Source organism: Triturus cristatus, chromosome 5_1, assembly GCF_964204655.1.
Source record: "Triturus cristatus chromosome 5_1, aTriCri1.1, whole genome shotgun sequence".
In the NCBI taxonomy this organism is placed as follows: Eukaryota; Metazoa; Chordata; class Amphibia; order Caudata; family Salamandridae; genus Triturus; species Triturus cristatus.
This window is the reverse complement of record NC_140587.1, coordinates 710,622,217-710,646,734: the sequence shown is the minus strand read 5'-3', so window position 1 is coordinate 710,646,734 and position 24,518 is coordinate 710,622,217. Positions and strand designations below refer to the sequence as shown.

Sequence of the window (24,518 nt, the reverse complement as noted above, 5' to 3'; positions counted from 1 at the left end):
CATTTATCAGTATGCAGGCCTGAGGCCCAAATACTACACTGGCCGGCCTGCTGCAGGCAGCGCACAGCGCAGCAGCGCACAGCGTACTGCATAGTTAGATAATTCATCGACGGGGCTGAGCGAGCCTGAGAAAAGTGAAACTGAAAGTCGGCAGCAGTCTCTGTTACGCAGCACAGTGCCACAGTCATGGCCGGCTGTATTAACCCCTTCCATGCTGCGCAGATTCCGCCGCTGTGCTGACGGAATCTTGCGCGGGCGTGGTCATGACGGAACGGTTCCGTCATGAGCACAGCTCAACCGTGGCTCATGACGGAACCGTTCCGTCATGAGCACCGAAGGGGTTAATGTTACACAAAATTAGAATTGCAATTGCACGCCCGAGTGTAAACTGATTATACAAAGGTTGCTTCAATATTTAATATTTTGGGTGCCAGGTGGCAAGATAAAGAAACGAATTGATCAAACTTCTGAGTGAAGGATTTATCATTATTAAAACATCAGCGGAGTGCCAGGAGGGTTCAATTTTTCTCGGTGGAGAACGTCCTTTCTATATCGGCTGTAATAATGGCCAGAAGCTCTCACAGTGCACTGCCTGGCAGGCAGGTTGTTGTTGATTAGGTAATCCATCGCCGATTGGAAGAAAATAATTATCTTGGCACCGGCGGACATAGCGGGAATCATCAGAATTTGTTTGTTTGCTGCTGAGCAGGTCTGGTGGTTTGTTTGCTGCTGGAGGCCCATAAGATGCATCCATCTATTGCATGCATCTGAGTGAGTTGTCTTAATCGTTAATCTCGCCTGGGCTAAGGCTTCCCTACTGGTTGACATTGATTAATTATTAATTAATTTCGACTTCAACTTAAGTTTTCCATACGCCGCCTCCGGCCGTGGGCCCGTTGAGCAAAGCACAAAATAAGATCTCATCGATCTGAGTGTGAGGGCAGGCCAGGGATGAAATCAAAGCAGGCCGCAGGCGCCCCCAGGACGGACATTTGCTGAGGAGGAGTGACGCGTTCCTTCCCATTCTATAAACACTAACACTCTTCGAAGTGCAGAGTGATTCACTCTGCACTTCAAAGCGCGTTAGTAGTGTTTAGAGCGAGAACGTCAACGCAGACTGGTGCAGTGTAACAGCAGCCTTGTTAAGGAGCAATTGTGTGCTGCTTCATTACATGAAGATAGCTCTGTTTAGAGTTGCGCTCAGCTGTGAAATTACTTTAAAACTTCTGTACGGAATAGTCATTGGAATTGTGTAATAAAAGATTAATGATATATATACCCTGATTCTTAAAAAAAAGTGCAAAACACACAAATGTGTCTACACATATTGTATTGCACACTTATTTTCAGCATTATGATTTTTGCCAATATACAAACACTTTGGCCACCATTTATTTGACTTTAAGTGGAAGCATTTCAAATGGGAATGTTGAGTGGATTGAATTAAATTTCCACAGTTTGTTATACTCTTAAACTTGTGCTAGCGCTTAGAGGTGGGAGTTGAAATAATGAAGACACTAATTTATTTTTCCGGCTTATAGTGCAAGTCGCTTCAAACAAGACCCATAAAATGAATTTGAAGCTCTGGGGTTATACTGAATAAACAGCTACCATGTTGATGTTATATGACATCCTTTATTAATGTAATAACTGCACTTTCACAATTGCTTTATTAACCTTCTTGCTTCTCAAATTTGCTTGAAAATGCACCATTTACCCACTCTTTTTTCAAAATTTTCTCGGGGGGAGAACCCCCCTGAACCCCTTTTTAAGTGTTCGGGCGCGCTTGCCACGGTGCTCTCCCACAAAGTTTACGCCTCACGACTTTCAAATGTCACCAGCCACCACTGAGTGCAGCTGCTCCCAACTGGGTAGCTGGTTCTTGCACACTGGAGGGAGGTAGGATCTCCCTTAGATTTTTCTGTCCCTGTGGCTAACAGAATAGAAAATGGCCGGCTGACTTTTTGGAGTGCACTTGGAGCCCCTGTGTATAAATAGAGGGCAAGTCACATTGCGCTCTATTTCTTCTTATATTTCTTCACCAGTCTAGTTATGCTCTGTGGGGTTATTGGTGAGATGCTAATTTTATGTTGCATGTTGGCTAGTGATTAGTGATGACCTTTTCACATGCCAGCCTGCCTACATTTTCAGCAGTTCCTACTAGCTTAACAACAAACTATGCCAGGGTATTCTGTTCTTCAGTCATCCGAGATTGGCCCTTGTTCATGGCCAAAAGCTCCTATAATTCACTCAAGTCCTTCCCTATTTAAATGAAGATTGAACCCTAGCAAATCAGTACACTACTCGGCCTGGAAAAGAATTCTGCTGGGGTAAAGGCAGCTGTGCTGAAGGATTGCCGCTCTGTTGTGCCTGACTGTTCCGAGGAACTGTTTCCCTGCTTTGCTGAGCTGCCCTGCTGCCTGCTGACGTTTGCCCTGCTCAGGAACCAAGGACTAAGCCCAGAGTGACTCCAAGGGTTTGCTGGCTTGTCCCCTGTTCTCCCCGAGGCCTCAGGGACTTCAAAGACCTCACCATCTGTTTCTTGATTATACCAATCCAGAGGCCGTTCTGCATGAACCAATGTTCCGTTTTGGTAAAGCCAGGATCTGCATGTTTTGGAGTACGCAAGCACAGCCCAATTACCCGGGTTCAATGCGCCATTATTTACCCAGTAGATCTCCGTTGTTTCCTTTCCACTGCAGAGGCCATTCTGTACTCCATGCTGAATTGTTGACCAGAAGTCACACTCGAGTGGTGGTGGAGTGCCAATAACAAAGCAAGCATTTGCAATGCAAATTGGCCTCGCATTTGGGAGAGTTAGAGGTTTTGGCTTTGTAAATCACAATGTGTTTTACCTACCAAAGGAGTGAAAGAGGAAAGAAAGGGAAAGCTAGGAGGAATAAAGATAAACAGAGATGAAAAAAGAATGGAAGCGAGGGGGAGAAAGAGAGACTGAGATGAAAGGACACACTGAGATACACACAGAATAAAAAGTGAAAGGAGAAAAGGGCAGAGACAATGAGACTTTTACAGACAGGTACAAAGAGAAATGGAGAAAGATTGTGAAGCTGAAGAATACAAAGAAGTCCATCTCGCATCGTTCACATGACCACGTGTGTGAAGTGGGCTTGTAATTAAGGCAACCTCTTAAACAAACTCTGCTCTGGCACTGCTAGCAGGAGGTGGTGATGACAAATGCTTTTAAATAGGATGGCTGAGGCTCTTTACTCTGTTTAAGACAATCTATTTTTCATTCAGTTTTTTATCTAGCTGTGGGGTTGTTGCAGGGATTCTGCGAAGTCACAGGGTCATCCCACCACCTTAGAACACATAAGCCCGGAACCGACTAGCTATAGCATCTCGCTTGCCCTCCTACTCACTCACAGGCACAAGTGATTCGAAACTCCAGAACACAACACTACCGACCCTCTCAGAAATCGCAGTTGCAGACACACCCTTTCGCCCTCACACTCGTACTAGTTTACAATACGTTCTGACAGACACACAAGAAAAGTTTAAATTGTTTATTTGAACTATTGTGCTCTAGTATGCAGTATACGTGCCACAATAAGTATGATAATTCCTAACACAAATACGGCCAGCATAATAAGTAGTCCATAAATCATGAAAGGAGCTGTCATTGTATAAGATAGAATAACCTAACCTCCCTCCCCTTCTACAGAAGAACAAATGATTATATTTCAGAAGATCTCTGGGTTTTAGCAGCAGACCCCATACCTGAGCATGCACAGATGAAAGTTCTACATCTCAGGTGCTCTCACGATCTCTTCCCTGGAAAGATCCCTCTTCAAGTGTGTTGTTACCTATTCGTACATACCTATATGACAAAAGTATGTGTTCCCAAACAACAGCTGCATTTGAGTGTTTTGTCTAGATGCTAGGGCTTGACCAGAACAAAATAACAAGGGACGTTGTTTGACCTTTTCTAGGGTGTGCAGACCAAATCCCAGGAAAGAACAGAATGTGAAAAAAACAGCAGGTTCTGTGTGAAAGTACAGTGTGGCACAAAGCAAAACACATTTTTATAGTAACATGCGCAAAGCAGAGGACAGCCTGCAACATGCTCATGCTAACATAGGGAAAACAACAATGGGCTTGCACTGGACATATGACAATGTCAATTCATGATATCTGCCGTAATGTGGTTATATCATCTTTCACAACTGCTCTAGATAATTTGTCCCTGTTGCAAATAGAAAGAGGGCTGAAGTCTGCATCCTCTAGAAGTGAGATAGTTGTACTCTATTGCAACTATTGAATTTCACAATGATGGATGCATTTATATGATAAAAGTAACAGAAAAGCAGGATTATGCACTATTGGTCTCATACAGTGAGCATGAAAACCTTGATGCCTTCCCTATTTCATGCACCCTTCCTTCAGGAAGGCTGCACCATGATAAGCATTCGGTTTTATTATTGGATGTGGTAGGTCCCCTGAAGTGATTATAAAAGTATGTAGACTGAAAAGTATGTAGACTGATTGCTTGTGCAACCTCGATATACAAACTATGTCACATATTCTATTATGTGCCATCATTGCTCTTTGTGAATTGCTAGTATATCTGATTTGTTATTTGGTTTTCTGATAATTTTTTACTAATTGGAAAACATCAGATTAATTTATTTCATATGCCATATGAATAATTAATTTTTATCATGATTGTACCTTACGTTGCTATACTATAAGATTGTGTATCGTTACAAAATACACTTAGATAACTTCTACCACGAAGGAACCTGCCTGTTATCTGCAAGTAACATGTATCGTAGAAGCTCTTACATCCCACTTCTTATCTGGTACAGCGCTCTGGTGCTTACATTTAGGTTTATGCTAAATTAGTAAACATACATGAATACAAATACATACAAGTGAGAAGCTCAGAGCAGAAGGTAACAATAGGGTGCCTACTTAAAAGCAACTGTGACTAGCTCCCGCTCAACCCGCTCACATTTCCCCCGAGGGTTCTTGGGAAAGATTTGCCATATCCCACCACAGACCTACATCATTGCTTGGACAACAGCATTCCTCCCACAGCCCTACGCTTCATCTGCCAACATCCATGACCACACTCTGACGCCAACCTTCCACCTTCCCTGATCTATGTTTGATGCTCCTCCTCTCTCCACTGCTCCAGGTCTTCACTCTCTTCCCGGGTAGTAAGGACAGAATATGTGGGTGAAATAAGTACAGTGAAAACAATCCTGTACAGTCATTTAAATGATATATCTTCTGACTCATGTATGCTGCAGGAAAGACACAAATGTTACCCCCTGCACTACTTGCAGCTCAGCATATGAATGGTGGGACATTGATAAAAGTGTACATCTAGCGACAGCTATAATTCTGTAATTACATCGTTTTAGATTAGGAAGAAGAAGGCCATATATAGTAAGTTTTGGAACCACTGCAGTACCTACGGTTGTTACATCTTTATGGTTTGATTTAGGTTTTGCAGGAGATGTTTCCTGAATGCTATGAAATCAGGTGGTGTCTACTGCCCACTTTGTCGTGGACCTGTCAGCAGAAAAGAGAGATCCCTCCCCAAAAGAGCCTCAGATATTGAAGAAAAAATGAGGAAGATAACTGGCAACTGTAAAAGCTGTGAAAGACAGGTTAGGTATCTTTTAGCTGAATTTCCTAAACCTAAATTCCGATTTTTTTTAGATCCTAAATGTTAAATGTAGGTCTATACTGTTTTGTTATCATGTTTTAAAGCAAAACAGAAAGCACACACAGGTCCACAATGCAACCTATTATCTCTCTAACACATCCGTTTCTATGATTATAGATATCCTTAATATATTTGAATTCATTTATTCATTAGTGAACAATTTATATTAATAGTGTTGTAAAAATTCTAATAGATATTAATATTAATATTCTAAGATGTCCAAATAGTATACCGGAATGCTTGAATTTTGATTGCGTCACACACATTTCATTGATATTGGTACTCAAACTGAATCTGTGCACTTGATTTTAGCGTTGATTGACAATTAGATTCTATGATTTCTAGTGGAAGCACTGTATCCTGAGGAGAATTAATCAGCTGAGATGCTTCCACTATAGAGATCGTACGATGGAGTACATTTTACAAGTGAATTCTCAAATAGATTTAGCTCGTTCCCCAAAAATCTGAGGATATTTCATTACCACCCACCTTTAAATTCGGACTTATATCTCAGAACAAACAGATAGGAGCTCCTGTAATGCATCCCTCATCAAATTCTGATGATCTGGGGATGCTTGATCTGCTCTGTTTAGAATTGCTAGATTGGTTGGGGGATTTAATATTGATGGGTGATTTTAATTGTGTGATGGACTATCCTTGATCAAGGATTGATATGATTTTAGGCTTGGGCACTGTTAATCCAAGGTGCCGAAATGGAAGTCTGTCCCAAGGTTACCTCAAACTATATAACCAAATATTGCTTACACTCTGGGTAACCACTTGCAGAAGGGAAAGTCGCCATTTCATGTTCCCTCACCACCCACCGCAGGTTATGTAGGATACTGTGAAAGTGTGTGTATATGGTTTTATGCAGCAGTTTATTCTTAATAAAAACAAGGTAATGAAGGAGGGCATAAATCAGATGCATTGGGAGCTTCGGCATGCCCAAGCAATTCTAGCTAGAGATCCTGGAAGCAAGCTCTAGTCCTTGAGTTAATTGAAAGCCGGTGTCTTTTAGGTCGGGGATTTTGAGAAAAGATGGCCGCCAGTTATCACAAAAATAGAGTACTTTAGTACAAATATGGTGAAAATGTTGGTCGAATACTAGCTCATCAGATTTCTGATAAAAGATCAAGGTGTGTTAATCACAGCGTTAAAGTTAATGATGGAGTTCTTCACACTAGCCCCCAGGCTATTGCAGAGCAGTTTACATGCTTTTATCAGGATGTTTATAGTCAGTGCATATCAATAGGGGGGAGGAGTCTCTGCCACATGGAATCTTACTAACATTGCTGTTTTTCTGAAGAAAGTCAAGTCATCAGAGGACAGGGGCTCTTATCAGCCTATCTCCCTGATCAACTGACCAACTCAGCAATTGCTGTTATCGTTGTTGCTGAAAGAACAGGTAAAATGGTCAGTACGATCCTATTAGATGCTGAGAAGGCTTTAACCGGGTTGTATGGGAATGTCTTTGGGTAACTATTGGGTTCTTTGGTTTCGGGGGAAGATTCTCCAGTTGGGTACAATCCCTGTACAAGAAACCTATGGCCAAGCTAGTTTATGGCGGGAACTGCTCCCCACCATTGAAGATCTTTAGGGGCACCCCACAGGGGTGCCTGCTCTCCCCCCTCTTATTTTCTTTGTATATTGAGCCATCCCTAAGTCCCTCCTATTGAATCATGGAATCCAGCCAATGATATCCAATGGCTGCGGGCTCAAACTTTCAGCCTATGATGATGACGTCGCTATCTTTATGACCGATCCACTGGCTGGTATCTGTCAAGTAATAGACGATTCCAATAGGTTTGGAGCTTTCTTCGGTTATTAATTAAATCCAGCCAAAACACATGTACTGCTTAATTTTAAGTTGGAGGATTTGATCCCTGGGGTAGCAACTACTGCTAAATTATTTAGGAGTTAGGCTGAGTAGTTGGTTTGACAGTATCTTTAAACTCAACTACAAACCTTTATTGCACTCAGTAATTGTTAAATTACGCTCATGGAGTTGGCTCCCTATTAGCATAATAGGCTGCTCCAATATTATTAAAATTAACATTCTGCCCACATTTTTGTATCTATGTAGAGCAATCCCATTCCGAGTCCCGGACTCTTTTTTAGGTCTCGCCTGACCCAGCGCATGCGCTGGTCTGGCGAGACTTATTGAGAAGGCTCCAAAAAGTGCTACCAGGCCACCTAGAGCTACAGTGCATGTGCGCGGGCGCGTGCGCCGCTTTTACCGCGATTACTTTCACTTTCGAGGCCGCACGGCCGCTTTGATATTTGATCGCGGACGCGATCACTTTTGCGGCCTCATGGCCGCTTGGCATAGCCAATAGGTCTCGCTTTTGGGACCTTATAAGTATTTAGTTATGCAACTGTTGCATGGCTAATCACTTATAAGGTCCCAAAGGCGAGATCTATTGGCTATGCCAATGCTTGTTTAAGCCTCCATGGGCAGTTTTATGTATGGACCAGGCAGGCATTTTGCATTTTGAAACTTCCATACAAACAGGGGGCGTTTTAGCTCCCCGTCTTTAAACTTTATTTTTTGCAGCCTTTGCTGCATACAAAATCTGCTTACTGGGCGGGAACCAGAACCGTCCATTCTGGGTTATGAACATGCTCTTGGGTCTGATGTCAGGTTTCTCTATCATAGGCTCATGGATCCTAATTAATAAAAACGGGTCCGATTTAAAATTGACGGGGACATCGCTTATATCTGGAGGGAAATTTGCTCCAAGTACTCTTTAGGTACTTTGCATTCATATACGCCACTCTAGAAAAACCCTGCATTTCCCTAGATATTCCACAACTCCATGGGCAAGGCTTGGGGCAAGGTTAGGTGTGAAGACCGTTCGATAGCTGTATGAAATTAATGGATTTTGTTCATTTGCTTGCCTTCAGACTTTTTATGACCTTCCTCATTAGTTTTTTATTTTAAATATTTACAGTTGCGAGATTGCTTTCTTCGTGGGTGAAAGGATCAATAGATCTTGAAGAATCAGACATTTTGTCTTGCCTATACAGGGCATCAGTAAAAGCCTCGATGAGTGCACTCTGTCAGAGGTTCTGTATACATGGCACTAATGATAGTTTATTTCTTGCTTCTAAATGGAGTAGGATGCTTTCTTCGGAGATTTCCTCAGATGAGATCCAGAGTGCTTTAGAGATTATTGAACGCTCCATCCATTCTGTAAATTTAAAGCTGCAGCAGTTTAAGGCCATCTGTATGCTTTATTATGCACCTGGACTGATTTCAAAATAGACCGCGAACTATGGTTTGGATAAGACTCGATGCCCGAAGTGCGACTGTCATGCAGCAGGCATTATACATATGTTTGCCAGCTGTTCTGCCCTTCAGGAATTCTGGGCAAGCGTGGTCCACTATTAAAACCCCGTTTGGGTTGTGAGTTTCAAATGTCCATTAGGGAGATCATGCTGGGTTATAAAACTGTGATTACAACAGGGGTTAGGCCTAAAATGGCTAGAAAGGGCCTCACAAGATTCAACAAGAAAATCACTCTCGAATGCCTTTAATGTTTAACAGACAAAAACAAAGACCATTCACTAAATCATATGGTCTTGAGTATTTATTTACTTCTTACTTGGATCTTTTAGACATGCAGTGCATTTACTTTTTAAGTCAGACCAAAGGAAAAGCCTCATAATTCCCATCAAACAATATAAATTGAAAATTACATGTCAACAAAAAAACAACATGGTTATACACAAAGGACATATATAACAAACATTACTGTGTCTTATATTCAAAACGAGCAGCAACCTGGAGACTGGTTTTTGTACAAATTATCTAACAATATGCTGTTGCTGCTAGAACACAGGAAGAACAGTTCAAACACATAGTAGGAGTAAACATTTGTGGTGTTTTCTACATGGGACGAATTTAATTAAATACATAATACCTGTGTTATGTGGTGCCGAAGCGTTTTGAGTCCCTTGGGTAGTTGTAGGGATTCTCTTCAGGGCATAGACTGGATAAAATCTAAAACGAAAAAGATGGGGGAACATTCAGAACTTCAATTACTAGACCCTCCAAATGACTATTTATATATTTACAATTATGCTTCTGATACCTGATAATATGTGTTCTTTCATGTAAGCACAGAATCAGAAAATTCAAATGAGTTCCCAATGACCTCACCTGTTAACACAGAGAATGCACCATAATTTGCTGAATTTTGAAAAAAGAAAAAAATTATAAATAGGTGCCAGGTAAAAAGCTTTTTGCTAATAAAAAAACAAATCTGGCACAGAAGTGTACGGTGAACCAGCCATATTAATCCATCAGAGTGTATGCGCAATAAACCGCAACAGCTTCCAAAAGGATATCATTGTCATCGGTAGCAAAAAGTGATGCCATCCAATTCAGCAAGCTGAATGAGCATTCATGTTCCTAACAATAGGGTGCGTCCACGAGTATCGCAGAACAACTTGCATGATATTCGATGTAGCTGTGTTGTAGGAGATTCTGCGCAGCCGTACAGACATCCCATTGTGCCAACACTCCAAGTGCAGCCGCACGCGCCATTAGTGCAACTCCGGAACATTCTTTTTCATGGGCCACTAAGGGACCCATTAACAGGTCGTAATCCGGGCCTGAACATGACGTATTGGAGAGGCAGATATCCAATGCCCATGAAAAGGAACATCGTAAACATGAGAAGACGGGTTGCACGCAAGTGTAGTACGCAAAGCGGAAAGACAATCCATAAGCCATGCTGAGTGTTGCCAGTGGCAGTGTACCAAAGCATTCAAGCACACGGTTACGGAGCATTTGCAGCCGGCCTGGGCTGTGCAGGACCACAAGAGGAGCAGCCATTGTGTAGCAGGCAAATCAATAGCAGGAGTCCCGCAGCTATGGCAGGTAATAAGGGTAACCCACCAAAGACGCTGGAAAAAATAGAATGAATAAATGCTGGTATTACATCAAATATAGTCTGAAAGGAGGTCACAAGGCCAGAGGTAACAACCTTAAAAAAATGTGCCAGGCCATGTGTATCAGACACATTGAAAATGCGATGAATCAATTCACCGAAATGCAGTGGGAGGTTAGTATTCAGAAGGGCCTGAATCTCAGAATGGGTGATAGCCAGCTGCAGCACGAAGGTCTCACGCGCAGAAGTAAGGGGGACTTCCTGTTGGAATAATAGTGCTCTTATTCTGCTCAACTTATTGAAGTCTGCTTTCAAAGTTGGTATGGAAGGCCAAAGCGAGTTATCGAGCTTCCCATGCGAGGGCAGAAAAAGCACATTTTTACAGTAAACTATGCACTGTGAAACTGTCACAATGTACGGTATGCCAGCCAGAAACCCGCAACATTCTTGGTTATTTAAAAGAAGATAGGGACCGTTAGCAAGCAGGGTGAAAGTGGGTTTTATAGCTGGGACTGGAATACCATTTAAAACTCATGCAATGTTCGGGGCGGTAACACTGCAGACCCCATGTAATTGTATGTTTTGCAAACAAGGGAACAAACTACTGTAGAATCACAAGACTCCCCTGTAAGGTATACCTCTTTGTCATTCCACAGGCATCTGTACGTGAAAGGCAAGGACCACACTTCATGCAGAAAGGTGCCACCTAAGGGTTCATACTGGCCTAGTGGGTAATGCTGCAAGCAGGAGCTAAATTTAAACAATGAGAATGGTAAAGTGATAACACCGTGTATGAGCCAGACAGCAGAGTCAGTCTCAGCCACGGAGAACGATAACGGGTCTATCTTTTCTATATGTAGAAGAATGTATGTTGCATCTTTCATGGACATAAAATGCTGTTTGTCTGTCAAATTAAATGGTAAAAACAAAGCAGATGCGTTTAAATAATCCTATGGTACTTTCCCCATTTTCAGAGTCTGTAAAGTCCATGCAAACTGCAATACAGACCGCAATTGATTTTGACCATGATATTACACAGACACATCATCCTGTACAATATCAACAACAGATGACACAATATTATCTAAAGTGTAAATGCGGGAAGACAGTGTGTTAATACTATTGTCAACAACAGCAAGTACCTTTTCTAGATTTGCCTGATCTATGTCTCTTAAACGTGAAGCTGCTTCAATCTGAGAAAGCTTCCCTATGTCATTGTAAGCCACGTAAATAAATTGTTTTGTTCTAGGACCAGGAGGGCCCTTGATAAAGTTTGCCAAATTAATGTTATTGAATAACAACAATAAATGTTGTTTAACGGACGATAGTGTTGAGTGCTGCAACCACTGTTGGCATAATTTACCCACGGAATAGGTGGTAACCGAATATGTGTTGATAAAACGTGGGTCAGGTCTATCCTGTATGTAACCAGGGACTGTGTTATGGAAACGTAATTGGCAGGCATCAGAAGACGTCTGCCAAACTAACCAGCCCACAGGATCTAGACTAGAGACATTAAATGTGTTATTTAGAACTGAAGCTTGCAGGTTCTCAATTGAATAATTTGTATGCAAGCTCCAGTTATAATAGGCAGCCAGTGCCGGAACTGCAGGGGCTTTCATTTGTTTTGCTGTTGCCAAACCAAAACAAGTAGTTTGGTCAATTGTATCATTTAAAAATAGAATCTGTGTTGGGATGAGGCATGCGTGAAATAAAGCTTCAGTGCCTCGAACCTGCCAGGATTTAGAGACCCAAACAGATTTTAAATCAATGGTGGCCTTCCAGTGTTCATAGCCACCAACAGTCAATAGTTTCGTGTGGGTCAACATTGCCTTGGGGGTAGATGAAGTATTTAATTTAAAATGATAGAATTCTGGTTTAGACCTATCAAAATCTGTAAAATAAGTACATTTCTTTAAGAGTCTTTGAGCTCCCTTCCAATGGTGCTGTGCAATGTTCCCACTGTGTGTAATTAAAAACATGTCTAAATGTATTAGCTTTATGCAGGTAATGGTGTCCACTGAGATGTATCTGTTGTCTTTGCGACCAGGAAGCGGTGGTAAAATGACTGTACGAGTACCCTTCACGCCAAGCACTGGAACCGGTGCACGATAAGAGGGACCAAATTATTTTTTGTTCTCCACCATCTCCACCATCTCTCGGACCAGATCTCCAACTTTGGGTAGCCAGCCGGCTACCGGAATCTGTAGTGCTGCATTAGTGGCAGAGGGCAAATGTTCAGTTGCAAGACTGTCACAGTTCTCTAGTAAGTCCTGTAACATACTAGAATGATTATCTACGTCAAAGGTTGCGGCAGCCACTGCCATGTCTAGACCATCAAGGTCTGGCACAAAGAGCATTTTGTATGGGGTCCGCCCACCCAGAGATCTTCTCGGGAGATTATTAAGTGCACATTGCACGCCATTCAAGTGGGCCAGCCAGTTCCTGCCAGTATCTAAGACTCTAGCTGTCAAGGATTGCTTTAGGTCACGGTTCATTCGCTCCACAATTGAGTTGCCCTCAGGCCTTTATGGAGACGAAAAAAAGGAACCAGCACCCCCAAAGACTTAATTGCATCCTTGTACGCCTTAGAGGCAAATGCTGGACCTTGGACAGAATGGAAGGTGCCACAGGCAAATATTCCCACAAAGACACGCAAATCCCTGATGAGCGTCAGCCCTGAGTTGTGGCCAAACCCAAATGAAACGTGTGCACAAATCAACTGCAACTAAAATGTATTTATAAGTAGTATCTGAAGAGAATGGACCGCAGTGATCAAGATATACACAGCCAAAAGGCTTATTAGAAATGCATAGTTGCGTCTGTGGACGTGAACCGTAGATGGTTTAATCTGCTGACAAATGTCACAAGACAGTACATAATTATGAGTCTGTTTATATAAACGATGCCACCAGTAACGTTGCTGCAAGATAGAGACTGTCACAGACATGCCAGCATGGGCCGAAGCCAAGCCTTCGTGTGCGGCTGTTATCAAAGAAAGTCTGCGGTCTGCGTTGGGAATCAGCCAATCTCCAGCGTCATTAATTCTTACATACAGAACCTTGTCGGGACTTAAATAATAAGAGTACTTTGAAGAGAACCCTTGTGGGTAATTACCACCCTGCTCAGTAGCTGCAATAGCTGCAATAGCTGCCAAGATTTCATTATCTATCTTAGTCTTGGATCTTGTACCCACTGCAACTAAACACGTGGCTACTGCTGATTTGGCTGCATCATCAGCCAAACTGTTAACCAACAGAGTTCACTCCCACACGCTGGTGGCCAAGAGTATGTATAACATGTGTGAGGGGCAGACGTTGTTTAAGATCTGCAACTCGAACCCAAAGCATTTTATGCTTAATTGCGCTGCCTTTGGAATCACAATAGTCATTCTGAGACCAAAAGAATAAGTTGTCATTTAAAGACTGAACACAGTATTAAGAATCACCCACAATAAGAGTACTCACATTAGGATCAGCAAACTCGAGAGCAAGCACCAGCGCGCGCAGCTCGTCAAATTGGGCGGTACAGTCACCTAACGTCTGTGTATGAACAACACTGGACTTGAACTCACTGTTCACCATGGTACCTGCCACAATAGCACAGGCTGCTGAATAAGCATGCTTAGACCCGGTGCCTGGTTGTGCCAAACCATCGGTGTAAATAATACAATTGTACTCCTCAAGCGGGCGCATAGACAGAGGAGGAGGATGAACAAATTCACACTGCAAGAACTCCTGAGTCTGAAGAGAGGAGTCAAAGATAAAAGTGACATCTGGAGACGTCAAAGAAGTAGCCCATTGTATCCAACGGGGATGCAAAGCCTTAGAGTTTGGTACACTTGCCTTTGTCACTGCCTCAAGTGCAGGGTATGGCGTTACCACCAAAAAGCGTTCCCCTGTGCCAGTGTGCGTTCCTGCAGGATCGCCATGTGTACAGCTGTTAAGACTTTTTCAACAGTGGAAAACCGCAACTCGGCAGAAGTGTACAAATGTGATTTGAAAGCAATAGGTATTGTGTCAGCATCATTAAACGTTAGGTAAGTAAAACCCACAGCGCCTGGCACGAGTCGTATCACCAGGTTTGTGTGGTTATCACGTGTAATAATCAAAATGTTTATTTTAATTAAAGTGCTCTAAAATGCAGTACACTTGCTATTACTAACAGCAGAATGCATAAACACAATATAGTGAGCATTGTTACAATTCCATAGAATATGAACGGGGATATCATTTTATAAAGCTAGTGGAAAATGGCCTACTGTGCCATGCCACCCTCCACGTGCTAGGAACTAGTTTATTATAAAAATAGAAGTCCTCTGGGCTTTGTCAGGGGGACCCCATAACTCCAAGTTTAGATGCAAAGGTTTACATCTCCAGACAAGGACAGCTCTTCTCTCTGGAAAGGTGCAGCTGTGCTTCGTGTTATGTCTAGGTGCGGGGAACTGACCAGAGCAGAATAACAAGGGACATTGTTTTTCGACCTTGCACATCATGTACAGATGAAAACTACAGAGAACAGCAAGGAACGCAAAAGGCAGATGGTTCTCATGTGAACAGGCACAAGCAGAGCTTAGTGAAAACAAAGATGTGTAGTAACGTGCGCAAAAGCAGAAGCATGGCAGCCAAGCTTGTGCTAACTTAGCAATGTCTGCAGTCAATCCACCGACCTCACAACAAGGACAAATTTAATTAAATACATAATCCCTGTTGTATGTGGTGCCGATGCGTTTCGAGTCCCATGTGTAGTTGTAAGGATTCTCTTCAGGGCATAGACTGGATAAAATCTAAAACGAAAAAGATGGGGGAATATTCAGGACTTCGATTTCTAGACCCTCCAAATGACTACTTATATATATATATATACAATTATGGTTCTGATACCTGATAATATGTGTTCTTTTGTGTAAGCACAGAATCAGAAAATTCAAACGAGTTCCCAATGACCTCGTCTGTAACACAGAGATTGCACCATTAAGTGTACGGTCTACTCGAAAAGCACAAAGCAGCCCCTCTTTTAGATGAAGATGCAACACAATTTACATTTCGAATCAGTAAGCAGTCAGGCCTAATGGCAGACGGCATGATTATGCTCTTCGATCGCGGTGATAAATCTCTTCATGATAGATTCTGGAAACATTCTGTTTGAGTTGAGAGCACAGTTAAGCGGTCATCAGCAGCGCTTGAGACAGATGAAATGTGGACTTACTTCTACAGGCATTGGTCCTGGTGTCTTACGGGTCTTGTTCTCAATCAGTTTCACTTCCGGTTTTCGAGTGTACATGTACTCGTAGTCGGTGGTGTTGCATTCTGGTTATCTGAGTCGCATAACATTTGGGCATGTGTTTCACTCAATATTCATGTAGAGGAAACCACTAAGTACTACATATTTCAGTCATCTCATTGAGGACATTAGTGGTGCTTTTGAAACAAGCAATTAGATAAGCTTCTTTTTGCAACAAAAGTGTCTCAGTGTCCCCTCCTCCGGGACTCGGTTTGATGACAGAAAAAACAGTCCATTTTAAATCTTTCTCACTGTGGTTCTTTTCAGTGAATTGATTAACCATTGGAGCATTCATTACTTTGTTTTTAATTCTAGATCGATGTTGGACAATCCGTTGCCTTATTTCCTGGTTTGTTTTTCTAATGTAAATTTTGGAGCATGGGCAAATGATGGCATATACCACGTTTTTTAGTTTTGCAATTAGAGAACTGGTTCCGTGCCCATTTAATGTTATTGTGTATGAAATATTTTCTTTCCATTTTTGAGCCGCACCCAGAACAATTCCAACATTTGTGATGGCCCACAAGTGGTTCAAGATTTCATTGTGTTCTTAGGTCCTGTTTCTTAGGAGAAGGGGGTATCTCAGCCCGTCAGTGAAAATAAGGTAACCCCCTAATGAATTAATTTGAGGTCAGGGAACAGGGGGAACAAAGAACAACCAACAATGATAAACAGTATCCCTCTAGACCTAGATTATTTACTTGTTGTGGGTGCACATGAAGAAAAATACCACAACTATGTTTGTATTTTTTTATCTAATTTATTCATGTTTTATTCATTTTATAGTTATTTTTTTGTTTGATTTCTTTTTCACATTGTTTCCTCATACAATAAAAAATTCATCTCTTTTTTGTGTAAATAAACGTACTATACAAAAATAGTTATCTCTTTTTTTAGTACAAAATGAGAGAAGATGTGATTTATATCGAAAACATACAAGTCATAAAATTGATTCAAAAAATATATCCCCACACCAGTCACACCTCTAAATATACTACATGCATATCACTTTCATACAACACCTTTCATACTACACCCCAAAGAGAAAAGGAACAGCGTATATGCTGCTCGTCCTACAAGGGCGAGCCGCTAGATCCTCTGATGTTGTGCTAAACGTTGGGGTGTTTCATTCAAGCTGGTCGACGCACGTTTCGGTAGCCTAATTTTCTTTGAATGCCACCTTCCTCAGGACCTGTTGCTACGTGTTTATATCGCGGGCAAGGGTGGGGGCCTGATTGTCTGAAAATCAATGGAATAGTATTAAAAACATATATTTATATAGTATTATTTTATATTGTTTTTCCATGTATATGACCCACAGGAGAATACGCAATTTGTCTCCAAAAAGTTTTTCTTTAGACTACTTCTGACTGTCAAGCTGGCAACAGCGCTACTGAATTCATTGCTCTCTGATTACTATTTCAGAAATTGATTAAGATAAGGAAAGAAAAGAAAAGAAAAGAAAACAGGATAAACATGAAATAGGAAGGTGTGGGATCTTAGCACCTAATTCTACATCAGTTCTCCTATGATTCTGAGAAGCGGTAGTGTACTCAGTTGGTATGCAGTATAGTATTTAATACTGACATGCTCTCTGTACATTCAGAGTTTGGTAATTCATAGTCGGAATAACTTGGTCTACCTGTTTTCGTAGCAGAGCCCAGTGGCTGTCGTTCTTGGTCAGATAATTTCTTTTTTAGAACAACTTAACTCTAACTGGTGCTGTAAAAAATCAAATATACTGTTATGAGTAGCTAGGCTGGTTGTGTGTCGCATGTCTTAAATGCCTACATCATAGCCCCATGTGTCACTATGTAGCATGCCTTGTATGTACCTTAATCGCACTTTGTCTGTGGAGTGGAGCCGTAGATATGCCACGTAATATGTGTTCGGAGTCTTGTGTTGGAGGGGCAGGATTACATTCGACGTTCATGTGGTCATTGTTTACCTGCATTTGGTAATAAAAGACTAAAGATTATTTCCTCATAAGTTATACGTGATACTGAGAGAACTACGTATCGCCAATTTAAAAAAATTCAGTCTATTTATAATCTATAACCTACTTGTTTAATGCATGTCCTAGTCTCTCATCCTTTTAGTCTGTGCTTGTTCCTTTGTTACGCTCACATCACACCTACTATGGGTGACTGCATCGAAGTCTATAGTGTATTTCTTGGTACCCTAATTGATCGTAAAAGAGAGAGAAAAGAAAATGGGGAGAAGATTAGTTTGTTTGGACGATCACGGGGCCGGTTTCTGTGAGTATATAATCTATGGTTATAGTACAACTGCCATTGCCATTGCAGTATATATACTTTACAACGAGTTTATTTTTGTATCAGTACCCTACTGCCATCCCCCTAGGGCCTCTCGACAGACATTTGTTGAAAATTGATTACCATAATGTCACTCCCCCTAAGTTGAATGGGTATCTCACAAGCCTTATGAGCAGTTCCTTATTACGCGCTGCCTCGATGCCGGTCTTATTACATTCTGTTGCAAAGGTTATTTAAAGATACACTTAGTTGCCGGTCACGGTGCTGGTTCAAAATAGAGATGTAAACATAATCTCCACTAGGTCTCTTACTTGTTGATACGTGACGCGTGTTCTCCAGTAAAAATCCTTGGCGTGTTCCTGCTCCGATTGAATGGTGAGCGATACTATTGCCTTTTATAAGTATTCTTCCCAGTCCTCCTACTAAGTGTCTAATATGAGATACCTGTCGCTCGCACCGACGAGCTGCTTGACGCACTACGTACGTTTCCTATTGATAGGATGTTAGGTTAACATGCCTCCATCTTGTAGTGGTGTAGAGCAGAGTGAGCTCTATATAGACTTCGTCTAATCTCCGAGATATTACGGAGTATTAATTCAAATCTTTGCCCAGTTCCACATGGGGACCAGGACACAATGTATAGTCCGCTCATGTACTTAACTTATGCCATTATCTAATATGTTAATGGACCCAAGGTGGTAGTAATGTTATGTTAATATCGCAAAACATGGGCGCCATTTTGAATAGGGTTAGTACCGGTTTAAATATCACCAGTGATATCTCTACTATAAATTTATTGGACAGAACTTCCATACTAAGCGCTAGCACCATCCTAAATACAACTACTGTTTATACCATATGTACTGGGGTTGAACAGATATAAACGTGATATTTAATCTGCTTGCCTATTTAGCTGAAGCTATTGCCTCATTCCTATCCATCTTGTAGTAGTATAGAGCAGAATGAGCTCTATGTAGACTTCGTCTGATCTCCAAAGTTATTACGAGGCATTGGTACAAATCTTTGCCCATTTCTGCGTCGAAATCAGAGTATAATGTGTAGTCTGCTCATATACTTACATTGAGCCATTGTCTAATATGTTGGTAAGCCCAGAGTGGTAATAGCGTTATTAGAGTCGCGAAACATAGGCGCCATGTTGAATGAGGTTAATACCGGTTCAAATATCACCATTGATTTGACTACTTTGGATTTTTTAGACAGAATTCTATACTAAGCGCTGACATAATACCAGGTGCAACTAATGTTTATATCTATATACTGGAATTGGGCAGACATGAAACAAATGGTTAAACCGCTTGTATATTTGGCTGGGGCTATTGTTTAATTTATTAGAAGACCCAGGATGATTGTAATGTTATGTTCATGTCGCAGAGCATAAACACCATTTAAGGGAGTGTATATTAGTAGTGGTGTGCGATATCCTCTGGTTGCTTGTCCAATAATCACCTACTCTCTTGGCCATATTTGTGCTTGTGATGGTAGTCCACCACACAGTAAAGAATGGCATACTCTGCGTGTAGTAAGGGGATTAGTATTTGTAATCATGTGACAACTTATTGTGTCTAATGAAGATAGGTGGTTCATGGCATAATGGACATATTCATATTGTGCAGAGGTCCCTTATCTTGTATGCCATACTATTTCCTCATTCAGACCATTTTGAACTGTATCCAGGGTATAAATCCAATAGGTCTCACGTGTTTTTCTCACTTCTTGTGTATCTTTTCCTGGGATATTTTTTATCTTTTCTAGGATCAACCATCTCAGTTCCTTTTCATTGTGATGAAGGTCGATACAATGTTGGACCATAGGACTTAGTAATGTTTTAGTTTTAATAGCAGATCTGTGTTCGCTGAAGCAGTTCTAAACTCACGACCTGTCTCGCCTACATATCCTAGAGCACAAGGACACAATATGAGGTACACAAGATTGTGACTCCTACAATTGGTAAAATCACGTAGTTTACCTGTCTTTCCTTGATAGTTCCAAGATTCAGTAACTACGGCACTCTCACAGGCAATGCATGAACCACATTTGTGGTTACCAAGGATCGGAGGTCCTACTAGTGTGGTTTGTGAGTTTAGTTGTTTCTGTTTGGGCCTCGAATTAATCAGGCTGTCCTTAAGATTACGATTTCTGCGGTATGCAAGTATGGGCTTAGGGATGATCTCTTGTGCTTCATCTACATTTAAGATATGCCAATTTTTGTTCAGGACCTTTTTTATTTTGAAATTAAGAGTTGAATGATTCACAACACAAACCAGTTTGTCATTTTTGGAGCGTGTGTTACTCGCTAGAAGGGCATCCCGGTTGTAATAGCGTGCCCTTTTATAGGCAGATCTGATCAAACGTTTGGGGTAACCTCGTGCGAGTAGTCTCTTTTTTAGGTCTTCCCCGTGTTTGTCAAAATCTTGGATGTTGGAACAGTTGCGTCTGATGCGCAAGAACTCCCCGAAGGGGATGGAATCTTTTTGACAATTAGGATGGTAGCTGGAGTGTGCCAGAATGGTGTTCTTAGAAGTTGGTTTCCTGAAAAAACTGACAGAGATCTTGCCATCCTCTGAATATATAATAATATCCAGGAACTCTACTGATACCGTACTTCTGTGACTATTAAATTTCAAATTCTTGTCACTGGCATTAAGCCAGTCGATGAAGGTGGTCAGGGTTTCGTCATCTCCTCGCCAACTGAAAAAGATGTCGTCGATGAATCTATGCCATCTATGAACATTCTCGTAGAATGGGGCTATTTCATTAAAAATATGTTGCAGTTCGTATTCGCCCATGTATATATTGGCCACACTGGGGGCACAAGATGCCCCCATACTGGTCCCTTTAATCTGGTGATAGAGGTCCCCTCTGAAATCAAAATAGTTATTTTTCAGCACTATCTCTAAACATTCCAATATGCACAATCTGCTGGCCTATGCTCACATTTTTCTTCATGACGAAGAGTGGTGGTTGTAGTTGGAATTCCAAGTTTTGCGTCAAATCCCCATTCTTAAAGATAATTTGACAAAATGTATTTGTATGTGGCTGGTAAGTTGATACACACACCAATTACTCGGCCTGGCTCTCATTCTTTTTGTGAGTAGGCATTCCCTTGGTGTCCACCATGCTTGTTTCATTGCATGCTTTAGTAGTTTTTTGGCATAGCCTTGGTCTCTCAGCTGGTCACGGAGGGCATTGGCATGAACCTCAAAATCTTCTTTTCGGAAGCAGTTCCTTCTAATCCTTAGAAGTTGTCCATACGGCAGATTATCTTTCAGGTTCCTAGGATGGGAACTCTTATAGTGCAGAATCGTGTTCTTATCTGTCTGTTTTGTGTGCAACATAGTTATTAATGACCTGCGGTTTGGTTTCACTTCCACATCCAGGAAAGATAAGCTCGTTTTGCTTTTTGTGAGAGTAAATTGTATATCTGGATGTCTACAATTTAACCAAACGTGTAACATATTCAACTCTGTGTCTGAGCCGTTCCAAAGATACCAGATATCATCAATTTATCAATACCATTGGGTGAGGTGTTCCACAATCAGATTGTTATTGTAAATGAACTTGTCCTCAAATCTGGCCTTGTACAGTATGGCCATTTCTGGAGCAAAGGGACAGCCCATCGTGGTCCCCTTCGTCTGCCAGTAGAAGACATCTTCAAATTTGAAAACATTCTTCTTTAGTGGTACAGCTGCTAGTTGCATAATGAATTCCATGGGTACCTGGTGGGGGCGTTGTCTCGATTCCAAGTTATATTCCATGGCTTCCAATGCTTTATCCTGGGGAATTTGAGTGTATAATGAGACCACGTTGAAGGAGGCCAACCATTGTTGAGTTTGATCAAAAGGTGTATCCTCTTTTTTATTGATAAAATCGGTGGTGTCCCTTAGGTACGAAGGGACCTCAAGTAGAAATTGTTTGCGAAACGTATCAAGATACTTGGAGATAGGTTCCATAATGGAGTCACAGCCCGGTACTATTGGTCTTCCTGGTGGCTCTGGTAATTGCTTGTGGATTTTAGGTAAAAGTAAATTACTGGACTCCTGGGAAATTTCTTAATGGTGTATTCTGACTCCTTGGTTCCAAGGATGCCCTGTTCAAGACCACTCTTTACCATTTGTTTGATCAATTCTTGAAGTTCTCAAGAAGGGTCCTCTTTAATTGGTCTGTACCATGTTAAGTTGTGAACTTGTTTTCTACCTTCTTTCAAATACATATCCTTCAGCCAAATGACTACCGCTCCCCCTTTGTCAGCCCCTTCAATCACTATTGAATCATCCTTTTTCAAATCTTTTATTGGTTTCTGCTGCCCTGATGTCAAATTGTTTTTAAAATATGATCTTTTATGCTCAAGTTGTTGAATAGATGAAAAGAAGACTTGTTCAAAGGCTAAGATTTCTTTCGGAATAGTGTGGACCAGGGGGATGAAATTACATTAATTAGCCAATCCAGAAAGTTCTTGGGGCATCAAACTTTCCTTTGTGGAGGAAAAGGCCTTAAGTCTGATTTTACAGAAGAATTCAATTGCTTCTGTTTTTAGTCTGGCAAAATCCGTCCGTGTATTTGGAATGAACTTGAGTCCTACCTGCAGAACATGTTCCTTATCTTTGGTGAGTTGTTTGTTCAATAATTTCACAATCACTGAAGTAGTTACGTTTAGTAGAACTGGCGCCTCGTCTGCATTTCCCATGGTTGTGGTTTGAAGCGAACTTCGTTCTTTTGTTGACTTTTCCCTAAAAAATAATTTGATCTTGCTTGGTTTCTGTTTGAGGGGCCTTCTCTTGATTCAGATTCACCTGTAGAGTAAGAGTATGATGTCTCTGAAAAAGTTGAAAATCTGTTCCTGGATCTCCACCAATAATCGGTTAGAATCTTCTTTGGTACTCAAGTGTTCTGTAGCTGAAGAGGTAAGCAGTGCACATATACTATAGGTGCAGCTTGATGTGAGGGCTTTGCGTTTGCGATGGTTTCAGTCTGCCAAACGCAAAAGTTGTGGCAAGACAAACTACATATCAAGGAGTGCCACAGAACACTCTTAAGACTTGCAGTGGTAGTTACCATCTTCTATTCATAGAGATCTGTATTGTCATGTTTATGCTTTTACAGAACCAGAAACAGAACTTCAAAGAAAGTACTTAGGAGAGAATTTAGCTAGCAGTTTTATAAGAACAGCAGGATTACAGTTAAAACAGGTACACATTAGCACTGTTATCTGTTCTCTTAGATCAGATCAAATAAACAACCTTTATGATCAAGCTTGGTCTTATGGGAGCCTTTCATTTGGTTAGAGTCCTAAAAGGCGATGAATGGAAAATGACTTTTTGGACTCAGATTGAATATCAGGGCATGCGCCGGAATGCCCCAGCTGCTTCTCAGTTTTTTATTGATAACTTACTAAGTTTTGGATGTCTTTGGTACAGTATATTTAGATTATATCTTGATTTACTCTGATTGCATAGAAACACACGGGAAACATTATAATGCAGTATTAAAAATATTAAGGGAACACAATGTTTTGCTGCTAAACTTGATAAGTGTATATGTATTTCATACCACTTTGGTAGAATTTTTAATGTTCATAATTAGGCAACAGGAAATTAAAATGGATGACAAGAAAGTTTCAGCAGTAATTCACTGCCCTACATCCACCTCTGTAAAAGCTGCACGGGGCTTTCTAGGCTTTCCAATTTTTTTATTAAAAGATAAATTCATCAATTTTCTGAGATATCCAGAACCATTGCTCAACCTCTTTGCAAAGGTGCTACCTTTATATGATCCAAAAACACAGTAATCAGGCTGTTAGCATTTTGAAGGAACACTATCCTTGTGCTCCTATTTTTCAAAATCTAAACGATGAACATGCATCTGTTGCTCAGACCGATGCCTCAAATCATGCTATAGGAAAGGTCTCAAAGAAATTCAGCCACTTATCACATGCATCCAGTGGCCTATTATTCGCAGACATTCTCCCTGGCAAAATTGAATTGCACTCTTAATGACAAAGAACTTTGGCAGTTAAGAGAGCTTTTGAAGAAGGCAAACATTATTTGGTGGAAGCCAAACATACAGTAGAAGTGGATACCTACTACAGAAATTGTCAATGTTTTATGTTTACTGCGGCTCTGACTCATATATTGCTAAGGAGTGGATTATTGTTTTCTGATTATGACTTTGTGATTAATTATAAACGTGGTCCTCAAAATGGTAATGCAGATGCCTTATCCAGACACGATCAACTTAAAAATGCAAATAACGCTAGTAGTGAACTGCAATTGATTTTGCCAGCTGAATCCCAGAATAACCACTATATTGTTTTAATCCATGTTGAAGCCTTTATAGCCAAAGCACATACAG

General features: G+C 41.1%; 1 protein-coding gene across 1 annotated transcript in view; it reads left to right on the top strand.

Moving 5' to 3' along the window:
* The window catches only part of LOC146831397 (E3 ubiquitin-protein ligase RNF138-like), a 255,932-nt gene that overhangs the window by 52,796 nt on the left and 178,618 nt on the right, over nucleotides 1-24,518 (top strand). The window contains exon 3 of the mRNA XM_085604154.1: nucleotides 5,471-5,636. Coding sequence (XP_085460280.1) covers nucleotides 5,471-5,636 — 166 coding nt within the window. The remainder of the gene's footprint in view (nucleotides 1-5,470; nucleotides 5,637-24,518) is intronic.